At 34.6% G+C, this 15,224-nt stretch overlaps 1 protein-coding gene across 49 annotated transcripts in view; it reads left to right on the forward strand.

Annotated features, from left to right (window-relative positions):
- mcf2la (mcf.2 cell line derived transforming sequence-like a) overlaps positions 1-15,224 on the forward strand; it is a 143,236-nt gene that overhangs the window by 111,107 nt on the left and 16,905 nt on the right. For all 49 annotated transcript variants that reach the window (XM_073954082.1, XM_073954110.1, XM_073954146.1 and 46 more), the window contains 12 exons: positions 178-302; positions 3,336-3,450; positions 3,592-3,711; positions 5,253-5,444; positions 6,092-6,283; positions 6,391-6,550; positions 8,698-8,750; positions 10,608-10,690; positions 10,779-10,845; positions 13,154-13,269; positions 13,354-13,423; positions 13,513-13,605. In XM_073954082.1, coding sequence (XP_073810183.1) covers positions 178-302; positions 3,336-3,450; positions 3,592-3,711; positions 5,253-5,444; positions 6,092-6,283; positions 6,391-6,550; positions 8,698-8,750; positions 10,608-10,690; positions 10,779-10,845; positions 13,154-13,269; positions 13,354-13,423; positions 13,513-13,605 — 1,386 coding nt within the window. The remainder of the gene's footprint in view (positions 1-177; positions 303-3,335; positions 3,451-3,591; positions 3,712-5,252; positions 5,445-6,091; positions 6,284-6,390; positions 6,551-8,697; positions 8,751-10,607; positions 10,691-10,778; positions 10,846-13,153; positions 13,270-13,353; positions 13,424-13,512; positions 13,606-15,224) is intronic.

Raw genomic sequence — 15,224 nt, forward strand, 5'->3', positions numbered from 1 at the left:
AAACATGCAGTAAAATCCTAAATAATTGAACATGGATTATTCACATGGCCATAAGCTATAACCAAAACTTAAGCTTATATAAATAATTTACGCTCATCATTCAGAGTGAATAGCATGTTTATTTCATGCACTCTCTCATCATTCTCTCTCTGTGTGTGTGTGTGTGTGCACGTGCAGGAGGACCTCAGGATCGCTCTCTGTCAGGGAGGACGTTTGCTGGAGAGCATCAATGAGCCGCTGGTGAAAGATCCAGATTATAGCATGAACCACGATGAACTGGAGAACCTGGCTACTGTTCAGAGGTGTGTGTGTGTGAGATAGCATCTACCCTGCTGGAATGCAAAAAAGAAAGAGCAGACGCTTGCAGTACGGCTGCAGACTGTTGCGTGTCCTTGGTGGGATTTTGTCCTTATTAAGCTGTCTGGTCAGCTGTGTTTTTGCATACATAACAGGACGGCCCACCTGGTGAAGATCATACAGCAAATATACAAACACACAAAACAGTCCAGCTGCACTCATCTGAACTTTCAGTGACGCAGCGTTCTGAACTGTGTGTGTGTTAATTTCTACAGCCGTCTGCTGTCAACTGTGATTATAGATGTACTACTGTAGCTATATTTTAAGCTTTTTTATGTCAATTAATGAATTAGATTTTGGTATTCTGGATCTTTCAGCTTTAATTTATTGAATGTTTTTTAAAATACTTTTGCCATTTTTGGCTTTTTTCCACTGTGTGGTACAAGGGCCGGATTAAGAACACATTGGGCCCTGGGGCTATAGATGGAACAGGGATGTGACACTGAAAACGGAGTGAGGATCCTTATGCAGGTCATTATTGATAGGATGGTCAAACAAAAAGTGGTTGAAACAGGACCAAATAATTGTACATGGGCAATCCAGAGCAGTGGTCATATTGGCAGGCAAGTGGTCAAAAGGCAGGTGGCATACAGGGATAATCAAAACAAAACAAGGCAAGGTCTAACACGGAAATTAGGACAAGGGAAAACACATTGTAATGATCACTATACAGCTATCAAGACTCAGCCACATTGTGTGCGTTTGTGCTGTTTATGAAGTGCATTAATCTGTCCTTAAGCAGCTTCAGCTGTGGGAGTGTAACCAGTCATGATCTAGAACCGGTTGTGTGTGTGTGTTGCATGACTGGGTGTCGTAGTGGTCCATAACATGGCGGATTTGTGGTTCATGTGAGTGTGTTTAACAGCAATCTCTGGTTGTAGATTGCTGGTGATCGTAATAATAGAAAACCCAAGGACCCATTAATTTTATCACCTCAAAAAAGTAGATTTTTATTTGGTATTAGTATTAATAATTTGCTTAATAATATTAATAATTTTCCACTATTTGATTTACACTGCATTTGATTATTTTAAATGTTTTCTATTTTAATAAAGTAGGCATACAAGGAAAAGTAAGTAAAGCTAAATTAATCACATCACATGAACTTCAAATATTAAACAGGCTGCCAAAATCAGCAACAAAAAAACAAGTGCTTTTACAATCAATACTCTAAATGGGGTTATGTTTAAAAAATCTACTTTTAACTTCAGCTTAGCAGAAAACCCTAAAATATCTTTCAAATCCTTGATTCTAATTTCCCAAAAACTTTGGTCTTGTGAGTCAATCCATTACAGAAGGTTAGCATCTTTGTTTGCCCAGAAAATGTCTCATCAAAGCTAGCGCCAATCAAGCGGCAACCTCCCGCTCTCCTACGTGAAGCAAATACGGAAGTAACTAAAACTGCAATACATTCAAATTCCGATAGTCCTGGCTCCATATAGCTTAAATTTCTATTGAACCCACTGTTAAAATGGCCAACTTTACAGCAGAAAAGAAGGTCTTTACAGCCTGCTGCAAAGAACGATTTTGGTTCATATAACTATTATTACCCTTCATGACAACTGTGAGGGGGTGAATTTTATTATAACTCTTCCTTTTCTTTTATATTAGGTTTTATTAGAGCAATGTTTAGTGGCTCAATGTATTATAAGTGTTTTTAAACGACTAAACAGTTTATTGATATAGTATACAACCAAGCACATGTGGTCAGAACACAAACGAGCCAATGAGAGTAATGAAGTATTAAGCGTTTCTCCCATAGAAAACCCAGTCTAAGCAAAATGCTAGCAGGCGTTTGTAGCTCTGCGTCTTTGCCCTTGTTTGGTATCCCCCGGTCAGTGCGATTACACGCGAACAAAATGGCGACAGTTGGCCATGCCTACTTGTAGCTTCTTTTCAATTCTTCAGAAACCTATGGGTGACGTCAAGGATATTACGTCCATATATTTTACAGTCTATGGCGCCAATACTTTATTGCTCTGGATCATTATTGTCATTTTTATAAAAGGGTCTAAGTAAATATTCATTAAAAAGCTTGCTTTCTAATTTGTTGAATTGGACTTAAACCATTTTCTTGACATAGATACTCCGCAACCATGGACGTTCTGATATCTGTGTGTATAGGCTATTTGATTTGTTCGCACACTGGTTTGGATATATTATTTGAGGGAAGGATTGCGCAGCCGAGACAGCGCTTCAGTTATGAGTCCATTATACAGCAGATCTCGCGTATCCTGGCTTCTCTTACTGCAAGGCAATAACGGATATTGTTTAAATTAAAATTTTTGTTGTATGACATGTTTAATTAGCCTGCCTTTGATTGAACTTTGATCATGGTAGAGCTAAAATAAGCCACTGTTCTGGGAGAAAAAGGGACTTTCCTAGAAAAAATTGGATAACTGGTCAGCCTTACTGAAGACTAACAAAGGACTACTCGAAATATAGATTGAGCTCCAGCCACTCCGAGCCGTAGTTTAGCGGCATCACTGTTGTTTAATTTCTCAGCCAATCAAGGGGCCCTCCTTGCATGGGCCTTATGGCTTCAGCCCCACCTAGCCCTTATGTTAATCCAGCACTGTGTTATGCTGTGCTTACCAAACTGGGTGGGATTATAGGCATATCGCGATTGCTGCACCACCACTACTGGGACAACATCATCATAAACAAACTTCTCTCCGGCCAATCAATGATCTGCAGCATTTACACATCCACATTATATTATCAGTATGACTCATTTGAAAACTTTACCAAGGTGGTACTGTAAAACATGGTACTTAAAAAATCAAAAGACTTTAAAAGTGACCCATATTTATTTGTAATCTGCATAGGAAGAGCACCATTCACCTTTCTTCGTTTTTCTGAGCAGCATGCACATTCTTCAAAACATCTCTTTTTGTGTTCCTCAGCAGATTCTGCTATAAATGATGGCAGAGCTTCAGAGATAAGGATTTTTCACAAGCGTGTCTCTTATTCTACAGGTTGCTCGGTCAGCTAGATGAGACTGAAACGGCATTTGATGATTTCTGGGATAAACATCAGACCAAGCTGGAGCAATGTCTGCAACTGCGGCACTTTGAGCAGAACTTCCGGGAGGTGAGACGAACACGCTGATTTATTTTAATACGTTGAATCAAAATGTGTTTAATTTCATTCAATATAAGCCAAAATAAATCCAGAATCAGCCCATTTTTATTTTTGCACTGATATAATGTGACGTGTATGTGTGTATTGTAGGTTAGAGCTCACCTAGACCTGGTTTACGACCGACTATCAGGATTCTCCGAAGTAGGAATCAGCCCGGCCCATGCTGAACACATCCTCAAAGAACTGACCAATCACGAAGAGAGAGCATCCGTGAGTATCAACCTGCATCTTTATTTAAATACAAAACTAATGACATAAGGCATAGCACTGCCAAATAAAACCCACATGAATTCCTCCCTCTATAAGAGATCCAGTTCACACCCAGCGAGCGCTCATTTGTCTTTATAATATTCTAGCGTGTGTAGATTCAGGCATATGGTCCTATAAAGCATGTCAAGCTCAGCATCCTTAATGAAATTGCTGAACGCAGTGGTTTCAGAAACCAGTCACACATCCTGATCCTGCAGAGAAGAGTCTAAATAAAGAGTCTAGTGATAAATCACACGTCAATGCACTGGAGTCGTTTTACTTACACTGAGGGATTGTGAGAGCTCTTTAAACTTACATCGTTTAAACCTTTAACATGTTTTTTTTATTGACTAATATGAAAATGTTCATATGATTTATTTTTAAAACAGTTTGTAAAGTAATATTTTCGGTATTTTAGTAGATATATTATATGAGAGACCTGCTTTGTTTACACCTTTGTGGATCTAATTGGTTTTACATTGTAAACATTAGTTAAAATGTATTATTTTTTATTTCACATATGTGTGTGTGTGTGTGTGTGTGTGTGTGTGTGTGTGTGTGTGTGTGTGTGTGTGTGTGTGTGTGTGTGTGTGTGTGTGTGTGTGTGTGTGTGTGTGTGTGTGTAAATACATAATATTATCATGGACAATTATCGCACACACCACAAGAGCAGAGTAATGGCTGCTGAAAGATCAGCAATAATTGGCATTCATTACACTGAATATACTTAAAATATATTTAAACAATTCTAAATTGTAATAGTACTTCCCACTATTACGGTATTTTGATTAAGTAAATGAAGCATTGGTGAGGATCATAAAAAACAAACATCACACTTTATTGTATTGTACAATTCACTCTATTAACAAACTACTTAGGCTTTTAGCTTAATAAACTACTGATTAGCTGCTTATTATCGGTTAGTACGGTAGTGATATATATATATATATATATATATATATATATATTTATTTATTTTTTTTATTTATTTATTTATTTATTTTTTTTTTTGTTACTCCAAAACTCAATACTCCCCAAATTATTCTGCATAAATCCACAGATTGTTTACAAAATTCTGCGCAGAAATAGCAAAAAATATCAGCGGGCCCTAGAAATGGGTTCTGGTTTCTCGAATATCAGTGCAAGCATCATCACAAATTTGAGAATTTCATCCAGCAGTTCACCAGATTGAATATCAAGTCAGATGCAAAAATAAAAATATTTAAATACACTGAGTAGCTTCAACTGAAGCTGAATATTTAGTGAAACACTCTTGTGTTTCAATCTTGAATCTTAATTCTATATTTGATTCCAGAAAATATTTCTGAGGTTCATCCATAAAGATGTTCGCTTGCTTATTTTCCTAATGAATCAGCCGCTTTGAACAAATAATTTAAATCGATGATTCAGCGAATCACTTATTGCCTCCACTTGACCCCGAACTGTTAATTGTAGTGCATTATCATAACAATACTTCTCTCTCTGTGTATATGTGCGTGTAGGAGGTGATGGACCAGGCTCTGTCTCTTGCGAGTGATGCAGATCAGCTGATTGAAGCGTCTCATTATGCTGTGGACTCCATCCTGCCCAAATGCTCTGAGCTGCGCTCTGTGTGTGAGGAGATCAGCACCATCCTGAGGGCCAAGAAAGCCTATTTGTTCAAATCCGTGGAGCTTCACCAGTGTCTGGAGAAGGTAGGCCGACAAGAAGTTAAAAAGCCGATCAACAAGAGGAAATCCTGAGAGAGTTTTATATTCTAGACTAAATGGTGTCAACTTTTACAAAGATTACTAATAATATCACTTCTAATACATGGAGAATTTGCTCAATTATTTACTTTGAAACTCAACTTGAGATGAAATGCACTTGAATAATCAGATATTTAAAAATTGTTGCAGAAGAAAAACATACGGCAACACTTTAAAAGAGTTTTAAAGTATCCTTGTTACATGTATTTACTGTAATAGTTACAATTACATACAACTAACCCAAATTCTAACCCTAACCATTTAGTAAGTACATATAGTTAATGCATATTACTCAGTGTTTGATTAAATAGTTACACAAGGACACCTTAAAATAAAGTGTGACCCAATATACTTACACTAATACATACACTTTGTACAAATAAATTAACTAGAAAACATACAATCTTTATCCATTTAGTTTAATTCTTAGTATATTGTTTATAATGAGTAGACTGAAGAATATTAAGAAGTCTGATGTCTAACGTTAGGGAATTGAATAGACATTGTGGGTTGCAAGTAACCCAAGGCATGCATTAAAAGCACAAAAAACTCTTGAATAATATATATATTTCTTCTTTTTCTGTCACTCTCAGGCCACTAAATGGTATGATGATGGAATCTACCTGCTGGCGTCTCAGCCTGTGGATAAGTGTCAGTCACAGGATGGGGCGGAGTCAGCGCTGCAAGAGATTGAACGTTACTTGGATACAGCCAATCAGCACAAGCTAACAGATTTGAATGGAATTTGGAGGGACTATGATTCCGTACTCACACAAGACTTCAGGGTAAAAGAATTAATCCATTAGAATGATCTGAATTGACATGACGATCCATACAGTGCTATATAATAGTTTGCAAGCATTAAATGAATGATTTCTCTCTGATCAAACAGGATCAGGTTGACAAAGTGTTTCAGAAGCAGCTGTCCATGCAGGAAATGTTTGAGAAGAGAAGGGTCAGTCTGAAGAAGCTAGCAGCTAAACAAACTCGACCCGTGCAGCCTGTCGCTCCACGTCCTGAAGCCATCATCAAAACACCAGTCTCATCTCCAGGTTAGCACTAAAACCTGATTTTGTAGCTTATGTTTGATTCTATGGCATGACACAAACGCTTTGGGTGAAATTTATTCAGCAGTTTTTCACCCAAGTTATTTGTAATCTGTGTTATTGGCCAGCTGTAGATATCTGATAGGATTAAATGGGGCTATACTGTATGTAGAATTCAGAAACCCTTGTTATAAACAGAGAAAGGTCTCATTTAAAAAACAAAAAACCCTACAAATTTTTGAAAAAAAAGTAAATTTACAATCCCCCTAGAGTTAAACAGATGAGTGATTCTGTTTTTGAATTCATTCAGTCAATCTCCGGGTCTGGTGGGAGCACTTTTAGCTTAGCTTAGCATAAATAATTGAATCGGATTAGACCATTAGCATCTCGCTCAAAAATAAAACGAGTTTTAATTTTCTTATTTAAAGCTTAATTCCTTTGTAGTTACATTGTGCATTTAGACTGACATAAAATGAAAGTTGCCATTTTCTAAGTCGATATGTCTATAAACTATACTCTCATTCTGGTGTAAAAATCAAGGAAATTTGCTGCTGTTCCATGTCTGCAGCAGGAATAGTGCCATTAGTCTTAGTACATTATGTAACTACAGAATAGTCAAGCTGTAAATCATAAAATTACTGATACTTTTTGGTCATTTCTGAGCAAGAAGCTAATGGTGTAATCTGTTTCAATGATTTATGCTAAGCTAAGCTAAAAGTGCTCCCAGCAAAGCCGGAGATTGGCTAAATGGATTCAGAAGTGGTAACAACACATTACAAGTTGTAAAATGAGCCTATTCCAAAGTGGATCGTTTCTTTAACTTTTATTACAAGCTATTCACGCACGGTCAATAAATGTTTCTTTCATTACAGCTTCTTCATATAGCTAAATTATGCTACTCCCTTTATTTATTTCTGAATTAACTCTTAATAAACTTCAATGAATATTACATGAGCTGAGCCTTTTTAGCTGAGGTAAACACATTAAAACAGCAGTATATTCAGTGGAGCGGTGGTTTCTGTCCTCTGCAGTGCGCTAATGTTTGTCCTCTCAATGTCGTCCACTAACCCACTCCACACACTCCTGCACACTGCCTATTCTTATTTCTGATCGCTCATGCACATTAAACATGGCAGACTTATTTCACACTCCTGCCATCTGGTGTTCATAATTGAGAACTGCAGGGGTTTCAATGTGTGTCGTATTTAAAGGGATAGTTCAAAACCAGAATCCACACTGTAAAAAATGCCGGGTTCCACACAAGTCTTTCTTGTTGTTCCATCACAAATCAATAAAGTTAACTTATTCTTTAAACAAATTAAAGTAGATTGAACACAACACAACTAAGTTGTCCCCAAAAAAACTCAGCAGTTGTGTTGATTCAGTTGATTTTGGATAGTTAGTTAGAACCAACAGCAAGAACATTTTTTGAGTGCATGGATTCTATAGTATGATTAAAAAAAGTCAATGACTGCTGTTTTACGCAATTCTTTAATATATCTTAAACAGGTTAGGAGCAAGTGGAGCACAAGTAAGGCTCAATCCCAATTCTATTTTTGTATATCTCATTCTCAGTCACTAGACTTTTCAGACTGGGTATTCGAGTGCCATTGAGTGTCAGATGTGAAAGTATGTCGTGTGACTGCTATACTTGGTTTATTATTAGGGATTATATGGCGAAATTTTTTCAAAAGTTTTTATTTTAGTGTTTTTTGTTTGTTTTTAACGGTAAAACATGAACTCAGTTATGATTGTATTAAAGCACGTGTTTGTTTGTTGTAAAAATTCATAAAAATGACAAAAATACTAATTTGTGCATCTCCTGATTCCCGTGTGCAGCCATGCTGCCGGTGTAGCTGGTGTATTCTGGGAAATTTTCTTACCCGTTTGGTTTCGAGTGTGGTCCTGGAAAAACTTTTAAGGGGTATCTAGCCCTTCCCCTCAGCCCTACGCCTTCAAGCTAAAGAGAATCAGGACACTCCTGCTGCTTCACGTGAACGCTCAAAACAAAGGGGAAGGGCTAAGTGGTAGAATTGGGATTAGGCCTAAATGATAACAGAATTGTATTTTTTGGATGAACTATTCTTTTAAGTAGCAGCTGTGGATTTTGTGTTGATTATTTGTGGTTTTAAGCTATATGTGTTTTATTCCAGCTCATAGAGAGAAGTCTATAGAAGGCGACGTCATCAATGGAAACTGCAAAAAAGTGGGTATCTATTTTAATTCAATAAGGAACACATGCTACAGTTGATGAGGTGTCAGAAATAAAATTTTCCTGTTTTATGTCAGTTGAAGGGTCAAATAAAGAGTAAAAAACTAACATAAAAGCAAAAATATAAGAAACAATTTGTTAAAAGTAAGATATTTTAGCAGTTATGTTTCTTTAGTTAAAACAACAAGTTTAAAGTTGAGATCTCCCATATTTTTGTCTGTATTATTCAGTCCTTCTCAACTCTGCGTATCCGGTACGGGGTACAAAGTGACATCATCAGGAAATAACTGTCGTTTTTAGAGGTCTGTCTGTATCAATAACGCCATATGTAAAACTGCGTGAAAGCCTAGAACAGAATGTCTATTTTTATTGTATGGGAAGCTTTTTAATTCGGATGTTTAAATTCTTTCGGAATTACCTAAAATAGCCCTAAAGCTTAAGAGGAAGTGCATAGTATAGTACTGTATATGCGTCTTAAAGTGTCTACTATAATTTACAGCTCTTGTTTAATGTTTCAATTAAAAATGTTAAAAATAAATTGTCAAAATCAGAGTAAAACATAATCATTTAACATAACAGACACAGATGTATATAATTCTACAAGATTATAAAGTTATATTATTACAGATTTTTGTTTTAGTGCTGCACTGTTATAATTAATTAGAATATTTTATTATGAATGATTCCTGTTCAAGGTTTATATAAATACAGTTGAAGTTAGAATTATTAGCCCCCTTTGATTTTTTTTTTCTTCTTTTTTAAATATTTCCCAAATTATGTTTAGCAGAGCAAAGAAATTTTCACAGTATGTCTGGTAATATTTTTATTTGTTTTATTTTAGCTAAAATAAAAGTTGTTTTTAATTTTTTAAAAACCATTTTAAGTTCAATATTATCAGCTCCTTTAAGCTATATTGTTTCGATATTCTACAGAACAAACCATAATTATAAAATGACTTGCCTAAATACCCTGACCTGCCTAGTTAACTAAGTTAAGCCTTTAAATACCACTTTGAGCTGTATAAAAAAAATCTTTTTAAAAATGTCTTGAAAAATACCTAGTAAAATATTATTTACTGTCGTCATGGCAAAAATAAAAATAAATCAGTTATTAGAAATGATTTATTAAAACTATTAAAAAAATTAAATTAACCGGGAAAAATTAACGGGGGGGGGGTTGTCTTATAATAATTCGGAGGGGCTAATAATTCTGACATCAACTGTATATAAATGTTATTTATATTTTGTGCTCAGTAACACATTCTAATGTACAAAAAGCTAATGTTCTAAGCTTTTATTGCTTTATTGCTTGAAAACCCTTGAATTTTTCATTGTGACATCAACTGAACAATGAGCAATATGCCCTACACTTAAATTGGGATGGAGTTCAGGATTGAGAATCTGTCATATAAAAAAATGTCAACCAAAATGAATGGCGATAGTGGATATATGAGATGGGAGTATTTCATTTCTTCACTTAAACTATGAACGTGTCTACCTTTTTGTGATCTGTAGTATTATCTTTATGCATTTGCGACTGTTTTCCTACTTATTTTTACTCATTTTCTTAGCGGTATATTTGTATAAACTGAGAAGAATTTGTATGCATTTTGTATTTTTGCTTGGTACTGTGTTATATTAGGAGGAAAGCAATAAAAAACTAACAAAAAAACAATGAGCAATACATTGTTAGTTCATGTTAGCACTGGCTCATTAAGTAATATTAACAGATACAACTTTAGATTATAACAGTGCATTAGTCAAAATTTCTACCAATATTTAATAAAATTTGAAGTATTTTCATTGTTACTTTAGGAGAGATAAACTGATGCACATTCATTTCTGTTTGCAGGGAGAGCTGCATTTACAGAACGAGGGCAGCAGCAGACACCCGTCCGTCTCTGATGAAGAGGAGAACTTCGCTGTGCTCAGACGGTCAGTCAAGGACAAAGCACATCAAATCCAATTATAAATATTCTTTGCAAAAACAAAATGTACTGATGGTCGGTTTGATGTCCTGAAGGCACGTGATGAACGAGCTGCTGGAGACAGAGAGAGCGTATGTGGAGGAGCTGCTGTGCGTGTTGGAGGTCAGAGGTCACTTCTGTTTACATTAAGATTGAGTAGAAAAGGGAGATACACATTTCTGTTCACACCTAATGTCTCAGGGAGGGTTTATGGGCTTTGATTTTAATCGAATACTGCAAAAAAAAAAAAAAAACTTTCACTGTTTGTACACTGTGCTGTCAAAAATATTCCCTTTTTAAACTAAAAATTTTAAGTTTTTAATATAATGAGCCGTGTAATCAATTTAACATGCTTTTATGAGGATACCTTTTGTATTTATTTATTAACCCCGACCCACCCCTTGTACATTCCCAGTTTCTGTTCAAAAGAGATTTTTTTTAACACATTTCTAAAAATAATAGTGTTAATACCTCATTTCTAATAACTGATTTATTTTATCTTTGCCATGATGACAGTAAATAATATTTTACTAGATATTTTTCAAGATGCTAGAATTCAGCTTAAAGTGACATAAAAGGCTTAACTAGGTTAATTAGACAAGTTATGCCAAGTTTAGACTGCACGGCTTTTAAAGTAGTCGTGTCACAGATGTTTTCACACTGCATGACTATCTGGGCCATTGTTTCAATGCTGCTGTGTTTACACTACTAGATGGATCGACGACAGGGGTTTCACACTGCATGACTTTACAATAGGAGAATCGCAGATAACTTTGTCTTGGTCCACAAACTACGTCTCACAACCAAACACACACGAGAAATTACATGGAAACAACGCACGGTCACGTAGTTTACCTTTTGTTATTACCTACATAATGATAAAGAAATCTTTAGTGGGAAAGAAAATGTATGCTCACCTGGGTTTTAAAGAAAATTAACAATTTCTCCCAAACTTTTTTCTTTTTCGACCCGGTTGTGGTATTGCTCTGATGACACGTCAAACTGACACAGGTGCTGCTGTGAAATTTCCTTACTTAATTTCTTGGGTCCAAATAGACCCAAATGAAGCCTTTCTAACTTCTCTCCCAACCTACAGGTGGTCTGCAGATACCCATACTCGTGGATGCTGCTTTCTCATTGGCTGTAGGGGATCGCCAATGTTATTTTCAATCAGAACTCATTTCACATGGCGTGATTTGAATCGTCAACAGCTCCAGATATTTAGCATGCCAAATATCTGACCGGCGTCGGCGACTGATCGGCGATTCTCTCAGATCTTGTTTTTGATTGTTCACACTGTGTGATTGTTACTTGTGATTTCAGGCATTTGTCTGCGATTTCTCAAAAACCTGTCGGCAAATAAAATTCTGGGCTAAAATCATGCAGTCTGAAATCGGCATTAGGGAAATAATCATTGTATAACAGTGGTTTGTTCTGTAGAGGACCAAAAAATATATAGCTTAAAGGGGCTGATAATATTGACCTTAAAAAAGATTTTAAAAAATTAAAAACTGCTTTTATTCTAGCCGAAATAAAACAAATAAAGCTTTCCCCAGAAGAAAAAAATATTATAGGAAATACTGTGAAAGATTCTTTGCTCTGTTGAATATCATTTGGGAAATTTTTTTTTTTTAAATTAACAGAAGGGCGAATAATTTTGACTTCACTTTATATAAATTGTTTACCTGCTTTCTAATTATTTCCATTGACTTGCAAATACAGCACCTTATATATCTATATATAAGTATAGCACCTTAAGATATGTTTACAAACAGCTCAAAATGTTTTAGACCTCATTTACACCTCATTTAGTGTGATCGGATCAACAAAAAGGTATTTTCTTACCAGATGTAAACAGGGCCTGTGTTAAAGGAGAACTCTCCTGTTTTTTGGAAATAGACACATTTTCAAAGAAGGCACAATGATCAGCACCTGAAAATTCCATGTATTCTGGTTTAAATATATATGGTTCAGAATCTGTGCTAGCAGGTGGTCGCATTGGTTATATTGCAAAAAAAAATTGCCAAATTCAGGCATTCCGTAATATCACTGCGACTGCTGCAGCCATGGTACGACAGCAGAGTTTCTTGATTATTACGCCAAAATGAGATTCTAGACAAAATGAGTTTCTAGACAGATCTACCTAGAAAAATAGCAGCTTTTTCATTTTCCATCTGTCTTAGTACATGATGTAGCTCAAAAGTCTCATGCTTTATCTAAACTCTTTGGTCATTTTATGAGCGAGATGCTAATGGTCTAATCCAGTTGAACGATCTATGCTAAGCTAAAATTGCTCCCACTGGAACCGCCAAATGCATTCAAAAATAATAAAACTGTTTAACTCTAGTTGTAAAGTGAGCCTATTTTTCAGAAATAGTTCCTTTAAAGATCTGTTTTTTTCATTTGACTTCTCAAATGATTTCGTATTTAGGGTTATGCAGCAGAAATGGACAATCCTGCCATGTCTCACCTCATCCCCAACACACTGCTTCACAAGAAGGACATCCTCTTCGGAAACATGTCTGAGATCTACCAGTTCCACAAGAAGTGAGTGAACAATCTCTGTGTTTCTGTTATGTAGCGTTATAAAGCTAAAGCACATCTCTTATATTAACTCTTAATATATTTTAGGACTTTTCTTCGTGAACTGGAGGCTTACACAGATTATCCTGAGCTTGTGGGACAGTGTTTCTTGGAAAGAGTGAGTATTGAGGTCACGGTGCTAGTTGTTTTTGGTTTTCTAGGTGATTTGGTTGATTATTCAGATGTGTTTGCTCCTCTTTTCCTCAGATGACAGATCTGCAGATTTATGAGAAGTACTGTCAGAACAAACCTCGCTCAGAGTCTTTATGGAGACAGTGCTCTGACTGCGCTTTCTTCCAGGTCTTCTTACTTTTTATATGCGTTACATATTTGTGCATATTTATTTTTGTAAACTAAAGGAGTCATATTGTAAGGAAATGAATTTGCTAAATAGTTTTTCTGAAAACGGAGTGAGGAAATCACATTTAAAAAAATCTGTAAAACATGGGTATTGAGGGGATGATGTAACATTTGTAGAGTAGATGTAAAAGCTTGCTTGTTTGATTCTGTCATAAGCTTCCAGTATTCTCAGAAAATAACAATAATAATTAAAAAGTAGTAAAATAAAGCATTTTACTTTACATTATTTTTCTTTTATAAGTAGTTTTCTGTTTAATTTGAGCTCATTGTTTCTTAAATTGCTAATAACATGCTATTAGAATAACAGTTGCAATTAATTTGATTTTAAATGACCAATTAAGCAATTATAATAGTATTTATTAATAAAGTTAGTTAATATAGCACTTTCATACAAACACTTAATTCAAAGTGCTTTACATAATTAAGAAGATTAAAATAATCATAAAGTAATCATGCAGTAAGTATTACTAATAAAAACAACAAAGAGTTAAAATGATTAAAACAGATTAAAAATGTGTTAAATAAAAAAATTAAAGAAAGACACAAATAGTGCAATCTGTTAATTAAAGAATCCATTGCAGGAGTAAAGGTTCATTTCATTTTGGAAATATTTTTTAAAACAAATCAATTTACAAAATCAAACAAAAAGTGCTTTTTCAAGATAGGCATGGGTCGGTATAAGATTCTGACGGTATGATAACCTTAGATAAAAATATCAGTTTCACAGTATTGTGATTACAGCTCTAAAATAAATTCTTTTTAAATGTTTGCATAAAAAACTAAAACTTTTTTTCCCTTTGAACACAATATATTTTATTTTGAGAAACATTTAAAATATTTTGGGGCAGTAAACATGTCAGGCTAAATTATTCAAATGAATCATTGACTTCTGCTGTCTTCATTTGATCCGAAAACACACATTTCATTACAATTTAAAACGACGTCTTTGGATATGTTTTCTGCTGGAGATACTGTTGTCCTAAAAAAAACAAAAAAAGTCAATAAAAAAAAAATACTTTAGGAATGGTATTTCAGAAAATTTTGAAAAAAACTACTTTTATTCTAAAATTACTTATAAGTTAAATGAAAGAAAGGCAAAGAAAGTTTGTTAATACAGGATAGCACTTTTATACACAACTGTAATTAAAAGTGATTTACATGAACAAGAAGGTTAAAAGAATCATAATAATTATAAGAAATTAAAACGACAAGAGATAAATGATTACAAACTGATAAAAAAAATATTTAAAGATATTTAAAAAGTTAAATAAAGACACAAACAGTGGGATCTGTTAATTAAAGTAACAGTTGCTGGAGTAAAAGCTGACTTCATTCTGAAAACTCTTTTAATAACAATTAAATTAACTTGAAATTAATAAAATAAGGCAATTCAGTTGCAATTATTTTATTATACTTATATATGTGCAGTTACATAACGGTAATATCACTGAATATTTTATGTGACAATAAAAATTTAAATTAAAACATTTTTAAATATAATATAATACATTCCAATTATTTCTTCATTAATGATAATACATTTCTATTCATTGAGAGCT

Source organism: Danio rerio, chromosome 1 (assembly GCF_049306965.1).
Source record: "Danio rerio strain Tuebingen ecotype United States chromosome 1, GRCz12tu, whole genome shotgun sequence".
Lineage (NCBI taxonomy): Eukaryota > Metazoa > Chordata > Actinopteri > Cypriniformes > Danionidae > Danio > Danio rerio.